The 20002-nt window shown below is 40.9% G+C and overlaps 1 protein-coding gene across 1 annotated transcript in view; it reads left to right on the top strand.

Moving 5' to 3' along the window:
• The first annotated feature begins 432 nt into the window (after positions 1-432).
• The window catches only part of RAB11FIP4 (RAB11 family interacting protein 4), an 81341-nt gene continuing 61771 nt past the window's right edge, over positions 433-20002 (top strand). The window contains exons 1-3 of the mRNA XM_063456187.1: positions 433-690; positions 15744-15831; positions 17392-17480. Of these exons, the coding sequence (XP_063312257.1) occupies positions 532-690; positions 15744-15831; positions 17392-17480 (336 nt within the window). The 5' untranslated portion in view covers positions 433-531. The remainder of the gene's footprint in view (positions 691-15743; positions 15832-17391; positions 17481-20002) is intronic.

The raw sequence follows: 20002 nt of genomic DNA, 5'->3' as shown, positions 1-20002 counted from the left end.
CTCTCTCTCACCCACCACAGCCTGTCTCTCTCCATTTCTTTCCCAGCTTATCTCACAGCCTTTTTCCATCTCTCTCACCCTGTCTCTCCCATCCTCTCTCTGTCTCTCTCCCATCCTGTCTCTCTCTCCCAGCCTCTCTCTCCCTCTATTCCAGTCTGTCTCTCTCCCAGCCTCTCTCCCTCTCTCTATTCCAGCCTGTCTCTCTCCCTCTCTATTCCAGCCTGCCTCTCTCTCCTCTCCTTTATCTCTCCCTACCATCCTCTCTCTCCCTCTCTCTCTCCCAGCCTCTCTCTGTCTCTCTCCCAGCTTGTCTATCTCTCTCTCTTCCAGCCTGTCTCTCTCCCTCCCTATTCCAGCCTGCCTCTCTCTCCTCTCCTTTATCTCTCCCTACCATCCTCTCTCTCTCTCTCTCACCCAGCCTCTCTCTCTCTCCCAGCCTGTCTCTGATGTCACGCTTTGCACTAAGCTGTAGCTGGTGATGGCGGCTGGATGCTGGAGTGCTTGCTCTTATAGCTGGAGCTGGTCTCTCTAATGGAGACAGGAGGCTTCAATATCTGGGACCAACAGCATCTCCTCCGTTTCCTGAAAAAGCTGAAGGAGGTGTTTGATGTTTGTGATGAGGACGAAGATGGCTTTATCAAGGTTGAACATTTCATAGGGCTGGGGTCTCAGTTCTCCCAGGAAGATGAGGTGAGGTTATATTTCCTGTAATTCTGTCTTCACAAACTTCATTTTCCTGATCTTAGTGATTTAACAGCCAGACAATAATCAGATCCCATTTTAGCTGGTCCCTCAATGCTACAATCCATCACACAATGTATCTAATTCCTAACCTCTCTCTGATTGGCTGAAATACAGATATATCATTGTATATTGTGAAATCATGGTAGGGTATCAACCTGTTAACACAGCCCTGTAAGGATTTTAAGGTACATTGCATGAAAACTCAAATCTAAACAGGACATTAAGAATCATTAAGGAGGAAATAATAGAACATCTTAATGAATACTGATTTTATTTTATTATCTAACATTAACGTTACTTTTATTTCTAGAGCTGAAATATTCTGTTCAGGAAGGTCCACAATCCATTTTAGATGTTAAAATGGCAGTGAGGTTACTCCGTCGGCGGATTATTTGCCAGGAGTATTTTCAGGGCTATTTACCAAAGTGAGAATTCAAAGTGAATTTAAAATTTACGAGCAGAGTATCCGACCTGACGGCATAGCCGACAGAGAATTTTTACAGTTATTTTGACCTTAAATGTGAAATTCATGTTGAATCGTCACTTTACTAATTAACCGTGTGTGTGTAGTGATGGACATGACCTCCCGGTCCCTGGGGTTTGTTAAATGAAGTTGGAATTTTAGTGAATACAAATCTGAATGACAAAATGTAGGTTAGAACTATAATTGAATTGGACTGCCAGATAAATTATTTTTTGCCTACATTTTCCTCACATTTTTTCATTTGGATTTTAACCCCTTAAGGACACAACTTCTGGAATAAAAGGGAATCGTGACGGAATATTTCCGTCATGTGTCTTAATTTACTACAATTTTGACATTAGTGAATAAATAAAATCATATCTGTGAACATGTATGTGTTAATTCAATAAGCTCCATTGGATGATTTGTATCTATAGCTTTAAATGAAGATGGTTACATAGTTCCTGTCACCCCATGTTTAATTGTTGATCATTGACCTTAATGACCTAGGTAACCCCTCCTCCACACACGCTTCTAGGGGGATCTTCCGGCCAATCAGAGTGCATCTCCAAATATATTTTGTCATGCGCAGTGACAGCGACTACATAACATTGATACACATTTATAAAATAAGAAAATAGAAAGGGATAATTAACACATGTCAACATTGATTGAACTAACAGTTGACTTTAGTGCTAGTTAGACTCACAGAATGAACCCTTCCCTTGATTCATTACTAGTAGCTGACAACGATGGTATGAGCCATATCACGGCCTGGCACGGAGATACCCAGTAATGTTGTATATGGTAATTATTACACTAGTGCAGGAGCAGGCAACCTTCGGCCTTCCAGATGTTCTAAACTACATCTCCCATAACGCTCTTGCAGCCGTAATGTTGGCAAAGCATCATGGGAGATGTAGTCCACAACATTTGGAGTGCCGAAGGTTGCCTACCCCTGCACTAGTGACAATGTAACTAGAGGTGTAGAAAGGCTGTGCATCATTTACCCTAATATAAGTTAGTTCATTTTATTTTAGTTTTTTTTTTACACTTAAAGGACCACTCTAGTGCCAGGAAAGCATACTCGTTTTCCTGGCACTAGAGTGCCCTGAGGGTGCCCCCACCCTCAGGGACCCCCTCCCGCCCGGCTCCGGAAAGGGGTAAGGGGTTAAAACTTACCTTTTTCCAGCAGTGGGCGGGGAGCTCTCCGCCTCCGTTCCTCCCCGTCGGCTGAATGCGCACGCGCGGCAAGAGCTGCGCGCGCATTCAGCCGGTCACTTAGGAAAGCATTCATAATGCTTTCCTATGGACGCTTGCGTGCTCTCACTGTGATTTTCACAGTGAGAATCACGCAAGCGCCTCTAGCGGCTGTCAGTGAGATACAATATTAAATTAAAGGGCAACCGTCGCTTTGCAGGACGTGAAAAATCGAATCATATGTAGAAATCCACCTCTTTATCCTTCAACTATGCGCCTCCATCTTAGCTCTCTGTCAATCTTTGTTATAAACTCTGACCTGTGCACCTGGCAGTCAGCATAGAGACGTCATACAGGGGACAAATGATTCAGTGATTCGACTTCTTCTTATTTTCAATGTTTGTCTTAGCTATGCATGGACAGTACTGGGTTATGGTGTCATTCGATAAATCTTTAGAGGAGAACTCCAAACACCTTTACCACTACAGCACACGGAGTGGCTATGGTGCCAGGAGTGCCCTGTCTGCCCCGTGTCCCCCCATGTATATTGTCAAACCGTTTCCTCAGCTTACATTCTCAGCCAATGATCTGGGTTTAACTCAAAACCCTAATGGAAGCTCCGTACAGGCAGTTAGTCAATCTATTATCAAACGGTTTGGCTGCAAACAATGTGGGGGGGGGGGGGGGCAAAGGCACTCCTGACACCATAACCACTACAGCATGCCATTGTGGTTGTGGTGCTTGGAGTGTCTTTAACATACATTCAACATAAAATAGCATAAGTGAAAAAAAGATTAATGTCGCACAGCATTATAACATTATGTTAAAGGTGATTTTCATTGTTTTAGTCATTGGTTTAATTCCCCTTTATGTAAAATCCGGTGGCTTTGCCATTTGTTGTGCTGTAACGGTGTCTACATAGAGATAATGAAAACATCTTCATCTAATTTGATAATATTAAATTATGCATTTTCCAAACACTGTCAAAAACAGGTGTTTCTTCCCAGCATGATGGTTGAAAACAAGCCTTGGGACAGCAAAATGAAGATGGTATTTTATGAAGCAAGTGATATCTGGGATTTCCGCCAGATAACGTTACACTTGCTCCATTCTGGGTCAGGTTATACATTATTGTGCTTCAGGGAGAGTCGATATCATGCTGTTTTTATATAGCACACCTTTCTATGAATGGACTCTCCGTGTGAGATAATCTGATAGAGAGGAGAGGTTGGTTCTCCAGCCAGACTGGACTGACAGCTTGTTGTATACTATGGGCTGAGTGACAGGAGAAAAACCATTGGATTTAACCACCATTGGTTCAGGAACCTCGAACAAAATTGCTACAGGCTCTGTAAATAACTGAAAAATGTCTCTCTTACTGTGTGAGAGCTTTAGGTACATAGAGAGGGATAAGGCAGTGAGAGGTTTTGGTATATAGAGAGGATAAGGCAGTGGGAGGTTTAGGTATATAGAGAGGGATAAGGCAGTGGGAGGTTTAGGTACATAGAGAGGATAAGGCAGTGGGAGGTTTAGGTATATAGAGAGGGATAAGGCAGTGGGAGGTTTAGATATATAGAGAGGGATAAGGCAGTGGGAGGTCTAGGTATATAGAAAGGGATAAGACAGTGGAAGGTTTAGATATATAGAGAGGGATAAGGCAGTTGGAGGTGTAGGTACATAGAGAGGGATAAGGCGGGGGAGGTTTAGGTATAAAGAGAGGGATAAGGCAGTGAGAGGTTTTGGTATATAGAGAGGGATAAGAACGTGGAAGGTTTAGGTATTTAGAGAGGGATAAGGCAGTGGGAGGTTTAGGTATATAGAGAGGGATAAGGCGGGGGAGGTTTAGGTACATAGAGAGGATGAAGACAGTGGAAGGTTTAGTTATATAGAGAGGGATAAGGCAGTTGGAGGTTTAGGTATATAGAGAGGGATAAGGCAGTGAGAGGTTTTGGTATATAGAGAGGGATAAGACAGTGGAAGGTTTAGATATATAGAGAGGGATAAGGCAGTGGAAGGTTTAGGTATTTAGAGAGGGATAAGGCAGTGGGAGGTTTAGGTATATAGAGAGGGATAAGGCAGTGGGAGGTTTAGGTATATAGAGAGGGATAAGGCGGGGGAGGTTTAGGTACATAGAGAGGATGAAGACAGTGGAAGGTTTAGTTATATAGAGAGGGATAAGGCAGTTGGAGGTTTAGGTATATAGAGAGGGATAAGGCAGTGAGAGGTTTTGGTATATAGAGAGGGATAAGACAGTGGAAGGTTTAGATATATAGCGAGGGATAAGGCAGTTGGAGGTTTAGGTACATAGAGAGGGATAAGGCGGGGGAGGTTTAGGTATATAGAGAGGGATAAGGCAGTGAGAGGTTTTGGTATATAGAGAGGGATAAGACAGTGGAAGGTTTAGATATATAGAGAGGGGAAAGGCGGGGGAGGTTTAGATATATAGAGAGGGATAAGGCAGTTGGAGGTTTAGGTACATAGAGAGGGATAAGGCGGGGGAGGTTTAGGTATATAGAGAGGGATAAGGCAGTTAGAGGTTTAGGTATATAAGGAGGGATAAGGCAGTGGGAGGTTTAGGTATATAGAGAGGGATAAGGCGGGGGAGGTTTAGGTACATAGAGAGGATGAAGATAGTGGGAGGTTTAGGTATATAGAGAGGGATAAGGCAGTGGGAGGTTTAGGTATATAGAGAGGGATATGGCAGTAAGAGGTTTAGGTATATAGAGAGGGATAAGGCAGTGGGAGGTTTAGGTATACAGAGAGGGATAAAGCAGTGGGAGGTTTAGGTATATAGAAAGGGATAAGGCAGTTAGAGGTTTAGGTATGTAGAGAGGGATAAAACAGTGGGAGGTTTAGGTTTATAGAGAGGAATAAGGCAGCGGCAGGTTTAGGTATATAGAGAGGGATAAGGCAGGGGAGGTTTTTATATATAGAATGGGATAAGGCAGTAGGAGGTTTAGGTGTATAGAAAGGGATAAGACTCTGAGATTTAGGAATACAGTAAAGAGAGGAATAAGGCTAGCTACAATTAGTTTTCAAAAGTGAACAGTGTAGAAATCTTTTTTCTTCCCTAGCAGCACCTACAGCTCCTGTAATATTAGGGGCAATCACTGCAGCAAGCTGCTCTAGTCAGCCCTCGACAGGATTTGGGCTGTTCAAAGTGTAGAAATCTTTTTTCTCCTTCAGCAGGTTCATTAGAGTCCCCACTGGAATAGGGGCAACTACTGCAACAACTAACTCTGCCAGTCCTTAATTACCATTGGGCTGATACACTGAATCTCCAGCATATCAAGCTGCAACTCTGTATCCCCTTAGTTATACAGAGATACTTTGTTTCCCACCAGCGGATACTTGGGACAGATTTACCTATTTCTAAAAGGTTTTTCTACACTCTGATGCTAAGGGACACAGTTAGCTGTTATCTGCTTGTGCTTCTCAGGTTAACAAGTCCTTAGTGCACAATATAACGCAAGCAGCTGAACTGTCCCTCTTAAAGCACCAGTTACACTTCATATAACTAATATAGTGTGCAGACCCACCCCAGTGTGTATATTATGGTTGTGGTACATTAAGTTTTATTTGTTTATTTATTTTTCATTTGGGATCATATTTTCAATGATACCCACGATTAAATTATTTTAGACCATTATTTAAAGCAGTACAACAGCTGCAGAACTTTGCCCTTTCTTGGCGCTCCCGAAGCTTTTTAAGCTAGGGAATACGCCTACTCGCTATATAGAGAAGGATAAAACAGTGGGAGGTTTAGGTATATAGAGAGGGATAAGGCAGTTGGGGGTTTAGGTATATAGAGAGGGATAAGGCAGTTGAAGGTTTAGGTATATAGAGAGGGATAAGGCAGTTGGAGGTTTAGGTATATAGAGAGGGATAAGGCAGTTGAAGGTTTAGGTATATAGAGAGGGATAAGGCAGTTGGAAGTGTTGGTATATAGAGAGGGATAAGGCAGTTGGGGGTTTAGGTATATAGAGAGGGATAAGGCAGTTGGGGGTTTAGGTATATAGAGAGGGATAAGGCAGTGGGAGGTTTAGGTATATAGAGAGGGATAAGGCAGTTGAAGGTTTAGGTATATAGAGAGGGATAAGGCAGTTGGAGGTTTAGGTATATAGAGAGGGATAAGGCAGTTGAAGGTTTAGGTATATAGAGAGGGATAAGGCAGTTGGAGGTTTAGGTATATAGAGAGGGATAAGGCAGTTGGAGGTTTAGGTATATAGAGAGGAATAAGGCAGTTGGAAGTGTTGGTATATAGAGAGGGATAAGGCAGTTGGGGGTTTAGGTATATAGAGAGGGATAAGGCAGTTGGGGGTTTAGGTATATAGAGAGGGATAAGGCAGTTGAAGGTTTAGGTATATAGAGAGGGATAAGGCAGTTGGAGGTTTAGGTATATAGAGAGGGATAAGGCAGTTGAAGGTTTAGGTATATAGAGAGGGATAAGGCAGTTGGGGTTTAGGTATATAGAGAGGGATAAGGCAGTTGAAGGTTTAGGTATATAGAGAGGGATAAGGCAGTTGGAGGTTTAGGTATATAGAGAGGGATAAGGCAGTTGGAAGTGTTGGTATATAGAGAGGGATAAGGCAGTTGGGGGTTTAGGTATATAGAGAGGGATAAGGCAGTTGAAGGTTTAGGTATATAGAGAGGGATAAGGCAGTTGGGGGTTTAGGTATATAGAGAGGGATAAGGCAGTGGATGGTTTAGGTATATAGAGACGAATAAGGCAGTGGGAGGGTTAGGTATATAGAGAGGGATAAGGCAGTTGGAGGTTTAGGTATATAGAGAGGGATAAGGCAGTTGAAGGTTTAGGTATATAGAGAGGGATAAGGCAGTTGAAGGTTTAGGTATATAGAGAGGGATAAGGCAGTTGGGGGTTTAGGTATATAGAGAGGGATAAGGCAGTTGAAGGTTTAGGTATATAGAGAGGGATAAGGCAGTTGGAGGTTTAGGTATATAGAGAGGGATAAGGCAGTTGAAGGTTTAGGTATATAGAGAGGGATAAGGCAGTTGGAGGTTTAGGTATATAGAGAGGGATAAGGCAGTTGGAGGTTTAGGTATATAGAGAGGAATAAGGCAGTTGGAAGTGTTGGTATATAGAGAGGGATAAGGCAGTTGGGGGTTTAGGTATATAGAGAGGGATAAGGCAGTTGGGGGTTTAGGTATATAGAGAGGGATAAGGCAGTTGAAGGTTTAGGTATATAGAGAGGGATAAGGCAGTTGGAGGTTTAGGTATATAGAGAGGGATAAGGCAGTTGAAGGTTTAGGTATATAGAGAGGGATAAGGCTGTTGGGGGTTTAGGTATATAGAGAGGGATAAGGCAGTTGAAGGTTTAGGTATATAGAGAGGGATAAGGCAGTTGGAAGTGTTGGTATATAGAGAGGGATAAGGCAGTTGGGGGTTTAGGTATATAGAGAGGGATAAGGCAGTTGAAGGTTTAGGTATATAGAGACGAATAAGGCAGTGGGAGGGTTAGGTATATAGAGAGGGATAAGGCAGTTGGAGGTTTAGGTATATAGAGAGGGATAAGGCAGTTGGAGGTTTAGGTATATAGAGAGGGATAAGGCAGTTGGGGGTTTAGGTATATAGAGAGGGATAAGGCAGTTGAAGGTTTAGGTATATAGAGAGGGATAAGGCAGTTGGAGGTTTAGGTATATAGAGAGGGATAAGGCAGTTGGAAGTGTTGGTATATAGAGAGGGATAAGGCAGTTGGGGGTTTAGGTATATAGAGAGGGATAAGGCAGTTGAAGGTTTAAATATATAGAGACGAATAAGGCAGTGGAAGGGTTAGGTATATAGAGAGGGATAAGGCAGTTGGAAGTGTTGGTATATAGAGAGGGATAAGGCAGTTGGGGGTTTAGGTATATAGAGAGGGATAAGGCAGTTGGAAGTGTTGGTATATAGAGAGGGATAAGGCAGTTGGGGGTTTAGGTATATAGAGAGGGATAAGGCAGTTGAAGGTTTAGGTATATAGAGAGGGATAAGGCAGTTGGAGGTTTAGGTATATAGAGAGGGATAAGGCAGTTGGAAGTGTTGGTATATAGAGAGGGATAAGGCAGTTGGGGGTTTAGGTATATAGAGAGGGATAAGGCAGTTGAAGGTTTAGGTATATAGAGAGGGATAAGGCAGTTGGAGGTTTAGGTATATAGAGAGGGATAAGGCAGTTGGAAGTGTTTGTATAGAGAGGGATAAGGCAGTTGAAGGTTTAGGTATATAGAGAGGGATAAGGCAGTTGGAGGTTTAGGTATATAGAGAGGGATAAGGCAGTTGGAAGTGTTGGTATATAGAGAGGGATAAGGCAGTTGGGGGTTTAGGTATATAGAGAGGGATAAGGCAGTTGAAGGTTTAGGTATATAGAGAGGGATAAGGCAGTTGGAGGTTTAGGTATATAGAGAGGGATAAGGCAGTTGGAAGTGTTGGTATATAGAGAGGGATAAGGCAGTTGGGGGTTTAGGTATATAGAGAGGGATAAGGCAGTTGAAGGTTTAGGTATATAGAGAGGGATAAGGCAGTTGGAGGTTTAGGTATATAGAGAGGGATAAGGCAGTTGGAAGTGTTGGTATATAGAGAGGGATAAGGCAGTTGGGGGTTTAGGTATATAGAGAGGGATAAGGCAGTTGAAGGTTTAGGTATATAGAGAGGGATAAGGCAGTTGGAGGTTTAGGTATATAGAGAAGGATAAGGCAGTTGGAGGTTTAGGTATATAGAGAGGGATAAGGCAGTTGGAAGTGTTGGTATATAGAGAGGGATAAGGCAGTTGGAGGTTTAGGTATGTAGAAAGGGATAAGGCAGTTGGAGGTTTAGGTATATAGAGAAGGATAAGGCAGTTGGAGGTTTAGGTATATAGAGAGGGATAAGGCAGTTGGAGGTTTAGGTATATAGAGAGGGATAAGGCAGTTGGAGGTTTAGGTATATAGAGAGGGATAAGGCAGTTGGAGGTTTAGGTATATAGAGAAGGATAAGGCAGTTGGAGGTTTAGGTATATAGAGAGGGATAAGGCAGTTGGAGGTTTAGGTATATAGAGAGGGATAAGGCAGTTGGAGGTTTAGGTATATAGAGAGGGATAAGGCAGTTGGAAGTGTTGGTATATAGAGAGGGATAAGGCAGTTGGAGGTTTAGGTATATAGAGAGGGATAAGGCAGTTGGAAGTGTTGGTATATAGAGAGGGATAAGGCAGTTGGAGGTTTAGGTATATAGAGAGGGATAAGGCAGTTGGAAGTGTTGGTATATAGAGAGGGATAAGGCAGTGGGAGGTTTAGGTATATAGAGAGGGATAAGGCAGTTGGAGGTTTAGGTATATAGAGAGGGATAAGGCAGTGGGAGGTTTAGGTATATAGAGAGGGATAAGGCAGTTGGAAGTGTTGGTATATAGAGAGGGATAAGGCAGTGGGAGGGTTAGGTATATAGAAATGGTTAGGATCGGAGGAGGTTTGGGTGTATAGCGAAAAATATCATGTTTTTACAAGAATCTGCATCCCGTCCCAGCTGCCGGTGAACAATTTCGTTCCATATTGGGGCAGATGGCATAAGATGTCTGTAAACAGAAACACTGCACACTGACAATATGGTCATCTACGGAACTGCCGTATACACACTCATTACACAAACATATTGGCGTTGTCATAATATTGCCGGCTTGATTTGTGTTTTCAGACAAAATGTCTGCTTGGGAAGGTGAAAACAAATGGTTTGTATGTTACAGAAAACCTTCAATAGAAACTTCTAGTCACGTCAACGTGAGCACCTCTAACGCTAAGACAGTGCCAAGTGTAAGGGAGAAATATTACAGATTCAATGTTTCATTATATTTATTATAGCGAATAGGCTGAAATTTACAGACATTTGACAATTGGCAACTCTTTCATGACAGTGATTTAATAAGATTAATCACTTAAATGTAAACTGTCAGTCATTCACAGAGAATACAAAATGAATTCAGAATCTTAGGCCACAAGAGCAGAATTGGAAAAATTCTCCAAGCCAAATATGTTTTCATTTCACCTATTTTGGCCTAACATGTAAAATTTAGTTTTTCATACCTTCCAAGTGTCCCTATTTAGGAGGAACAGTCCATATTTTAAGCCCAACCCTCTCTGTCTTTCTTTTCTAGGAGCACAGTATACTTGCTCCACAGCAATAATACTCCAAGAAATGTGTCTTTAAACTACAATAAATGTGTTTAGAAATCAGTCTGTGTAAATTTTAGAATTTAGCTCCATAAATTATTAGTAAGGAACCTAAAATTTGTAAGAATTGGCCACACCACCACCCACCCTTCTAAAATCAAAGTGTCCCTCTGTGGCCATGTGAAATGTTGTGAGGTATGCTTTATTGAGCATTTCTTTAGGACAATATTAAGCCCATTGGTAACAAAATGGCCGACTTTCTGTAAACATCAGTCATCCTCCCACGTTCCCATGCTTTCCATAAATCTTAATTCCATGTGTTTGGATTTAATTTGGATTTTTGGAAATTGTTGATACTGAAGGTCCTGAGAGATTTTCTATTTAATTTACAATTTTAAGTAATAAAAGAAAGAAAGACTAATTTGTTTGAGAATTTAAGAAGGCTTCTCATACACCAAGCAATTATGAAATAAAATAGTTTGCGGACTCAGAGGTATATAACCGTCCGGCTTCTCTTAGCAATGCTGCACTGCGATCATTTTATTTCACACTACCCTGGCTGTGGAGGAAGGTGGAAAGCTAATTTAAGCAGACGAGAGAGGAATAAACTGTGAAAATAGCACTTTTTTTTTAGCAGAGTGAAGAGTTTGTTTAGCTTCCTGTTTGCTTTGAATCACTCAGCGGACTATTGACTAAACAGTGACTTGTGCTGAGTTAAAGGACAACTCCAAAGTAATTAGTTTGGGGTTTTTAAATGAGTTAAACATTTCATTATGATGTTAAATATTTAAAACACAAAAGGTCCAGGTACGCACGGGTGAAATAAAACAGTTTTAATGAAAATGAGTGCATATTACAAGATGCAATGTTTCAACCGCATACAGAGGTCTTTATCAAGCTTGATGAATACCTCAGTATGAGGTAGAAACGTTGCAGCTTGTAATATGCACTAAGTTTCATTCAAACTGCCTTATTCCACCCCTGAGTGCCTGGACCTCTTGTAGTTTGGGTTGTCTTAGAGGGGTATGGCGGCCCCCGTCCAGATTTGCACCATGTATTCATATGAAGTGTGCACCATGTGGTCATATGAAGTGTCTTCTGGTTTAAATGTTAAAGGAACACTATAGTCACCAAAACAACTTTAGTTTAATTAAGCAGTTTTAGTGTATAGATCATTCCCCTGCAATTTTACTGCTGAATTCACTGCCATTTATGAGATAAATCACTTTGTTTCTGTTTATGTAGCACTAACCACACACCCCCAGCTATGATTGACAGAGCCTGCATGAAAAAAAACTGGTTTCACTTTCAATCAGATGTACGTTACCGTAAACAATTTTATCTCTTGCTCTGTAAATTGAACTTTAATCACATAGAGGAGGTCTTGCATGGTCTAGCAAGCTATTAACATAGCAGGGGATAAGAAAATCTACATTAAACAGAACTTGCAATAAAGGAAGGATACACTTTAGATGACTCTTTACAGGAAGATTTTAGGAAGGCTGTGCAAGTCGCATGCAGGGAGGTGTGACTAGGGTTCATGAATAAAGTGATTTAACTCCTAAATGGCAGAGAATTGAGCAGCAAGGCTGCAGGGGCATGATCTATACACCAAAACTGCTTCATTAAGCTAAAGTTGGTTTGGTGACTATAGTATCCCTTTAATTTTTTTAAAAAATAGTGTAAAAATGAGTAGGTACTCAAAAAAAAAACCACCAGAGGGCGCTAAGTATCCAGAATGAAGTGAGAGATACCTATAAAAAGTTCCAAAGGAATCCATGTATATATGAGAATAACGTAGTTTATTAAGACTTTTTTGCTTCTTATATTTACATCTTATATGCTTTCTGGTTTTTCATATTCACATTTTTTTATTCGATTTTTTTTTCTATTTCTATTTCATATGTCCCAATGCAGCACTTATTTCAATACAGCTTTTTCCATCTACCGGTATATCTACCAACAAGACTCCTTTATATATATTGTATTACTGATTGAGAACCACAGTGTTTTAGATTACTAGCATTATATAGCAAATTTATTATGCATATTTTTATAGGAAAGTTTACGTATCCCTTCTGTCGATTCTCATATATTCTGATAACTGATACTATAGATATCAATTTTAATATTATGGTATTTTATGAATTTCTGTATCTTTTGTGCATGAGAGTGTGAGGTATACCACAAATTCAATCCTACTTATATCAATTTTTAAAATATCTTTTATATATTTATTCAGATTCTTATTTTTTATGTAACATATATATTTCTATACATTCAATTGATTTGTGGTACTAGCCAAGGTGTTTGCATTACAGGTGACATCAGATGTTACATTTTCGCTACTAATAGTGACTTCTACTCAAATAGAACTCTATGTCAGCTTGTAGCAGTGATTTGGGTGTCCATTAAGTTCTGTTGGGTTCCATGCTGGTTGCGCATGCGTGCTAGGCCCTCCCTTGTAGTCACAGTGCATGACGTGATTCTGTGCGCCAATGCACGTGACGAGACGGAGGATTATGCCTACGCGCGCATGCGCTATTATCCAATTGGACGCAAAGATTTCCGGTATTTAAGAAGATCACGACGAAGAGAACTTTAGATTCTTTCCAGCTCCTGAGGAAGTCCTGACTGCAACGGGACAAAACGCGTAGGGCAACAAGATCCACTACCCAGTACAAGGACCATATTACCACCATGCCACATCGGAAGGTATTCTTTAGCCCCTAGGAGTCACGACCAGCGGGGCTTTCGATTGCACTTATACATTGGCATTAGTGGTTTGTTTCAGAACTTGTTCCTGGGCTTGCAATAGTACTGTTGTTATGTTTTATTTTATCTTTCGGATTTACATCTTAATAAACGATGTTACTTTAATATATACATGGATTCCTTTGGAACTTTTTATAGGTATCCCTCACTTCATTCTGGATACTTAGCGCCCTCTGGTGTTTTTTTGAGTACCTACCCATTTTTACACTGTTTGTTTGCTTGCCAGTTAATTACATAGGTTTTTGAGGAGTGTGCCTATTGGGTGGCAGCTTTCTATCCTTATATCCTAACCAGCTGTGTCCATCTCTGTGTTGTTTTCAATTATTTAAAGTCTGGTTTGTTACAATTCTTCTATCTTTGGTCATCAAAGAAACACTATGGCGCTAGGAATACAGACATGTATTCATCACGCTACACTGTCCTACTCCCTATTAGGTTCAGGGCCCCCCCTACATTTGATTAAAAAAAAGCATTACCCTTTTTCCAGCACTGAAACTCCCTCCGGACATCCGCCCGCTGCACCTTCAATGACGTCTTCTCGGACGCTGTGTCCTCTTCCTCTTCTCGTTTAATCCAGTAATCCAGTGTTTCTCATAGCGAGGCAATAAATCCAACGCTTCCCGATGATAACCATTTAGAGGACATTCGACGTCCATGCAATGGCGTGAGTGCCATTACAGGTTTGTTTAGCCCCCAATGAAAACATATCTACAATACGGCAATGCTTTCAATTGTAAGACCAAAATGACGGGGCCACTGCGCCCAGATCATTTTTTATTCAATGACACTTTAAAGGGTTAACTAGACACACATGGCTTCCAGGTGTACAGCAGAAAGGAGTATTTCCCCTTAGACCATGAGGGAGCAAACACGGGGATGGGTAGCACTAACAGAAGATGCACACACCAGGGATCAGTAGCACTAACAGAAGATGCACACACCAGGGATCAGTAGCACTAACAGAAGATGCACACACCAGGGATCAGTAGCACTAACAGAAGATGCACACACCAGGTCCTCTAAATCCTGGACCATACAAGGAAAATTCGACATCTGCCCAACTTGCAGCTAAATATGGTACTTTTAGGATCAGGACAAAGTCAATAAATTAATCAAGATAAGTATAAACTCTGCCACATAACAAGCTCTCTTGGCCCACTCTCTCTGGCAGCTCTTGTAGCATTGCCCTATTTTAGAGCTCATTCCTGATTTCTATAAATAATTCATTCTTCATTCCGGCAATGACAGAATAAGGACTTTCATTTGTATTTCAAAGGCATTTTTTGGGGGCGATCTGTGAGATTTATGTTCAAGGTCTATCACTTGGTGACAAGGAATTAATATTAAATAATAAGTGTCGCATGTCTGACGCATTTTATCTTGTGGAAGGGAGATGTTCGATTGGTACATACGCTACAATGTTTCACATGTACACAGAACACAGAAACTTGGGCTCAGCCCTTTCAGATTGGTCCTGTATAGAAAGTAAAGAATCTGTGGTCAGGCTTAAAGAACCTGAATGTGGACAAACACCAGGAGACGTTATGGGACACTCCCAAAATACATTTTTTTTAAATCACAGTTTAGTACATACCCCAAGTGAAAATAAACATTCATTTAGTTATGTGTTTTTGCATTGTGGGTATATCTAAAAACAGCTTATAAAAGCTGTAGAGCTCTTGTCTGCAACCTTTACAAGCCCTCCCCTTCTAACCCTGCCCAGACTTTCTGTGGCTGTCCAATCACAGGCTTCCAAATGCAGCTCAATGAGAAGTCTTTGCAAGGCATGTGCTCTGGGCAATTGCTGCCTCCAGTGTTTAGCTCTACTTAGATAAACAACCAGAAAGTAACAGGTCCGGCTATCTGACAGCTCGAGCGGTGTAACAAGGTTAATTTATAAAAGTGTCAATTTCTACTAAATTCGGCACTTTTTCCAAATGAAGAAAAGAAAGAGGACACAATCTTCACACATAACACACTTCAGCAAGATAAAGTACTGTAGATGTTTAGAGTGTCTATTTCATTCAAAGGAAATTGCCTTTGACAGGAGCGTTGTTATGTCAAACCCGCCCATTGTCACTGCAAGAAAAGAGAGATCCATTCGTGCAGTCTGAGTATGCGTACCCGAACACCGTATTTAAGACTGACAGACAGACATACAGTCTTCTTTCTCCTTTGAAGATCGCCATTGAAACTCTGCACTATACAAAGAGAGACATATTGAACAGACCTGTGTCTTACCTGGCCTAACAACTGGACGTCACAGGCTTTAGATGGTAAAGCCTATAAATCATTGAAGTATTCCTGATTTATTTATTTTTGGTAGGGGGAGTCTGCATTGTTTCTCTCTAAGAAGGAGATCGGTATAAAATGGTGCTTTGCGACACTGGAATCGGGACAAATCATTTCACTTCTCAATTTTCTTTTCCAGGTGGAAAAACTTGCAAAATATTTGGACCCTAATGACTTGGGCAAGATCAATTTCAAGCAGTTCTGTCACGGGGTACTTGCCATTAAAGGTAAGATTCTATTGTTTGTATATACATATATCGCATTATTTAACGCATTTGTTAAATGGAACAGTTGTTCTTTCTGAACTATAGAGTCCCTTTTTGCAACGTGAACACTGTCACGAACACACCCTACTCCAAGAGTGTGCATGACGTAGTTGTGATGGTGAAAGGGTTAAAGAACACTATTTGTCTGCACTAGACCGGAAATAATGACAAAATCCCCCTTATTAACACCACCCACACTTAAACATAATAATATAACCATTACTATCCCACCGCTGCCACCACCAAGACAATTTATAAATGGGGTGCCTTGGTCACCCAGGTAAATCAACAATAAAACCCACCAAATATTACTTAGTACAATATTTAAGGAATTACAAAAATACTAACTAGTCTCTTCAGGTAACGTGATTCTTAACCAGACAAAGGTAGAACTTAATAAATGAATGTTTATTATGAACAAAGAATAGTCACAGTGCATATAACAATATATGATAAACAAGTTATTTACACCAACAACAGATAAATACAAAAAGGATCAAATACAGAAGTCCTAATTACTCACTGTAGCGGAGTAGCAGTATAATCACGGTATCTCCGCTGGAAGTCAGGATAAAAACAGGTAAAACACAGGCAGCGTAATAATAATCCCTCTTCCCCAAGGACTAGACGACACCAAGTCTGGGAGCCAACTGTCAACTGACCTCTGTGGGGGTCCCAGCTTCAAAAGATGTAACCCCTGTTGACCTCAGCAATAGCATCTCTGTAATTTGTGCCATTTACTACACAAATTACATTAAAGGATAATATTCCAAGTGTGTAATAATAAATTATACACCCTTGCCGTGACAAACACTGTCCACCCCCCTTCTGTCCTGTAAAAAATAATCTAAATACAAAGTATCCACCTCATTTTCAGCACCTGGTCTCCTCCCCTGCAGCCTCCAGCTCCACCTGTGATCTTGTCCAAATGCTTCCACTGGATTGGAGAGTGCATGCGCGGCAAAACGCCACGCGCCTCCAATTAAATTCTGCTGCCAGAAACATTCGATTGCGGAGCCCAGTTTTGCTCACATATGGAGATCAGGCTTCTTTTTACAAAACCACAATGTTTTACATTAAAAGGGTTAAAAGTACAGAGCCACTGCATCCAGATCACGTCATTGAGATGACGTGGTGAGGGTGTCCTTTAAATTGACCCCACAGCAATCACTTACAGGAAGTCGCAGATGACGAATGCCACTTAAAGGAACAAGTCATCAAAACGTTTTAATATCTTAGAAGCCATTGTAATCCGTACATGGAATAAGCAATAGTGACTGCGAGCGGCTATTTTACTCCATAGCAACATCTTCTGGATTCTTATTAGCTCTTACAATAGATTGTGACTGTTCAAATGTATTTTACACTTTGCTCTCCCTGACATTAAATGTTTATTGTCTTTTTTTTTTAAATAATCTTGAAAAAATCCCTATTCTGCCTTGATAGCATACTTGATCTGTTCTAAAAATAAAATGCGAGAAATGTTGTACAAATGGTCTGAATGCTATCTGCTTTATTCAGGCTGTGACGAGCTGGTGAAAGGGGTGCTTGGAGTCAGCAGGAGGGCGACCCCCGATTATCAGACGGAATATGGGGGGTACTATTACCAGGTAAGAAAAGCAAAGAATGTACTGGGCCAGGTGTCAACAAATCTGCGTATTGTGCACCTGGCTATCACTGAGCAGATATTAATGGGGAAACATTCTTACAATATTACACTATGTTAAAATCATCTGTGTTAACTTTTTTTTATTATTATTATTTTTATTAAAGGGAACTTATAGCTTTGTCAGCACTGTCCACCTCCCTTTCCTTGGTAAAATGTAAGTTTAATAACGCTTCATCACCTTAAAGGGAGACCTAATGCGCATGCAGGAGAGGAGGAAGGGCCTCTAGTGGCTGTCAGGAAGACAACCACTAGATGTGCATATAACCCTGCAATGTAAACATTGCCATTTCAATTCAACGGCATTGCTTTACATTAAAGGATTGAGATTACAGGGCTGCTGCATCCAGACCACTTCATTGAGTTGAAATGGCTTGGGTGACATTAATGGTCCTTTCATGTTTATTTTTTTTAATTGAAAATGTGCTGACCTTTTTTTCTGTCATTCTACATTACTTTTACATTTATATTAAAGATTAAACAATCGACTTCACAGTCCTGTTCTTCCAGGCACAGCCAAGGCACACAATGCAAATGAGGAGGCGAATCAGGCACACTGAGGATTATGTATAAATACAAACTCTAACACTAAACATTATTTATATTTGCGTTTACGCCTGTATTGTGCAAATATAAAGATGCCTATATACATTACAACAAAATGGGACACAGCTGCCACCTTTTAATCTAACATTTGATGATACCATTTATTCTTGTATAACCTATGACAAAAATATGGAATAGTAATCACTCTTATATTTTGCAGCAGCTGTATCAAGGTATCTTATGATACCTGAGACACAGCCTGGGGAGGTCTGCAGGCCTTCTCTGGACTCCCTCACGGTCCTCCTTACTCCTCCAACCTTCCGATCGCTTGCTGCTGTAACTCCTCCCCCCTTTTATGACGCTGCGCCTGTGTGCCGACGTCATGATGTCGCATAACATGGAAATTTACTTTTTCATATGTTATGGAGGTGTGGCTACCTAATTCAGGAGCCACACTAAATAGCTTGCTAGGGCTTAGTTCTAGGCCCTGTTGTGGTTCTGTTTTAGGCCCTGTTGTGGTTCTAGGGCAGGCCCTGTTGTGGTTCTGTTTTGGTTCCTACTAGTGCGTTTTACATCTCCTGTTGTCTATCTGGTGTTGATCTTGGCTATTATAGACTATTCTCCTATCTGTACTATTTTACCTCGCTATCCCTGATTTCTGGTTTTCCAGACTTTGGCCTATCCCTGACTATTCTCTGTTTCTGTACGTTGAGCCCGGCCACTCTAAGGTCCGGTATACATTTATTCCTGTATCATTCGTTTACACTCTGCTGGCACACATATATATTTCTGAAGGTTTGTTTCTATATTAATTATATGTTACTTATATCAGCTTTTTAATGTATTTGCTCTGATGAGTATAGCCTGCCCCTGCAGCCTTTTTGCTGTAAACACTGCCTTTTCAGAGTAAGGTACCCTAGGTATCACTCATGCATGTGGCTCCCCTCTGTCAGCTAGGGCTGCTGACTGATGTATGCAGCGCTGTATAGAGCCCTTTAAATCCATTGAGAACCCTGCAGCTGAGCAGATCGCATTTTGCTGCATTGTTTCTGCGATGGCAGGTGCTCAGAAGAGACCCCCAGGATCAGGACAGTCTCTGGCAGGGTCTCCCATCATGGCCACATGCTGATTGTGATCACTGCTGCCCAGCACAGATTACAGTATAATCAGGACGCTGGAGTTTAATGCCTGTAATGCTGAAAACAGCCAGTAGATGGCAGCAACTTACAGATCTTTACTGTTTTTAACCACTTAAGGACAGAGGCAATTGTACACGTTCTGATCGAAACAAAACCTGGCATTTGACTATATGTCTGTTCAATCATAATTCACCTCTCTCGTGTGAAGTCAACCTATACTTGCTATATATCATTTTGTTCAGGAGAAGCAGGCCTTTTATCTCACATCTAATATTCATATAAGAAACATAATGTTATATTAATAAAATCTAAGAAAATGTGAGAAATTAGGATTAATTAATGCTGTTATTTAAGTTCTGCGTGGCATTTTAACTGGGAATGTCATAACACTGTTTGCTTTTCCACGTATTTGTATTCAGTGATGTCTAACGAGTACAACAGTACCCACCATGTACAGGTTTTATTGTGTTTTTGGGAAGTTACAGGGTCAAATATAGCATGTTTCATTTTTCAGTTTCTACACATTGAAATTTGCCAGGCTGGTCATGTTGCCTCTGAGACCGAATGGTAGTCCATGAATGACAATTACCCCCATGATGGCATACCATTTGTAAAAGTAGGCAACCCAAATAGGGTATGTCCTGTCAACACTGGCCAATTTAGCATTCATATTTGTTTGTGTGTTAAAAAAATGCAAAAAACTAATATCAACGCTAATTTTGGCCAGTGTTTGTGATCTCCTGGTCTGTAATTTGATCTTTTAATAACACAGAGTTGGCTC

Source organism: Pelobates fuscus, chromosome 5 (genome assembly GCF_036172605.1).
Source record: "Pelobates fuscus isolate aPelFus1 chromosome 5, aPelFus1.pri, whole genome shotgun sequence".
NCBI classification, from domain to species: Eukaryota; Metazoa; Chordata; class Amphibia; order Anura; family Pelobatidae; genus Pelobates; species Pelobates fuscus.
Note: the sequence above shows the minus strand (reverse complement) of the source record. Positions and strands in the feature narration are given on the sequence as shown.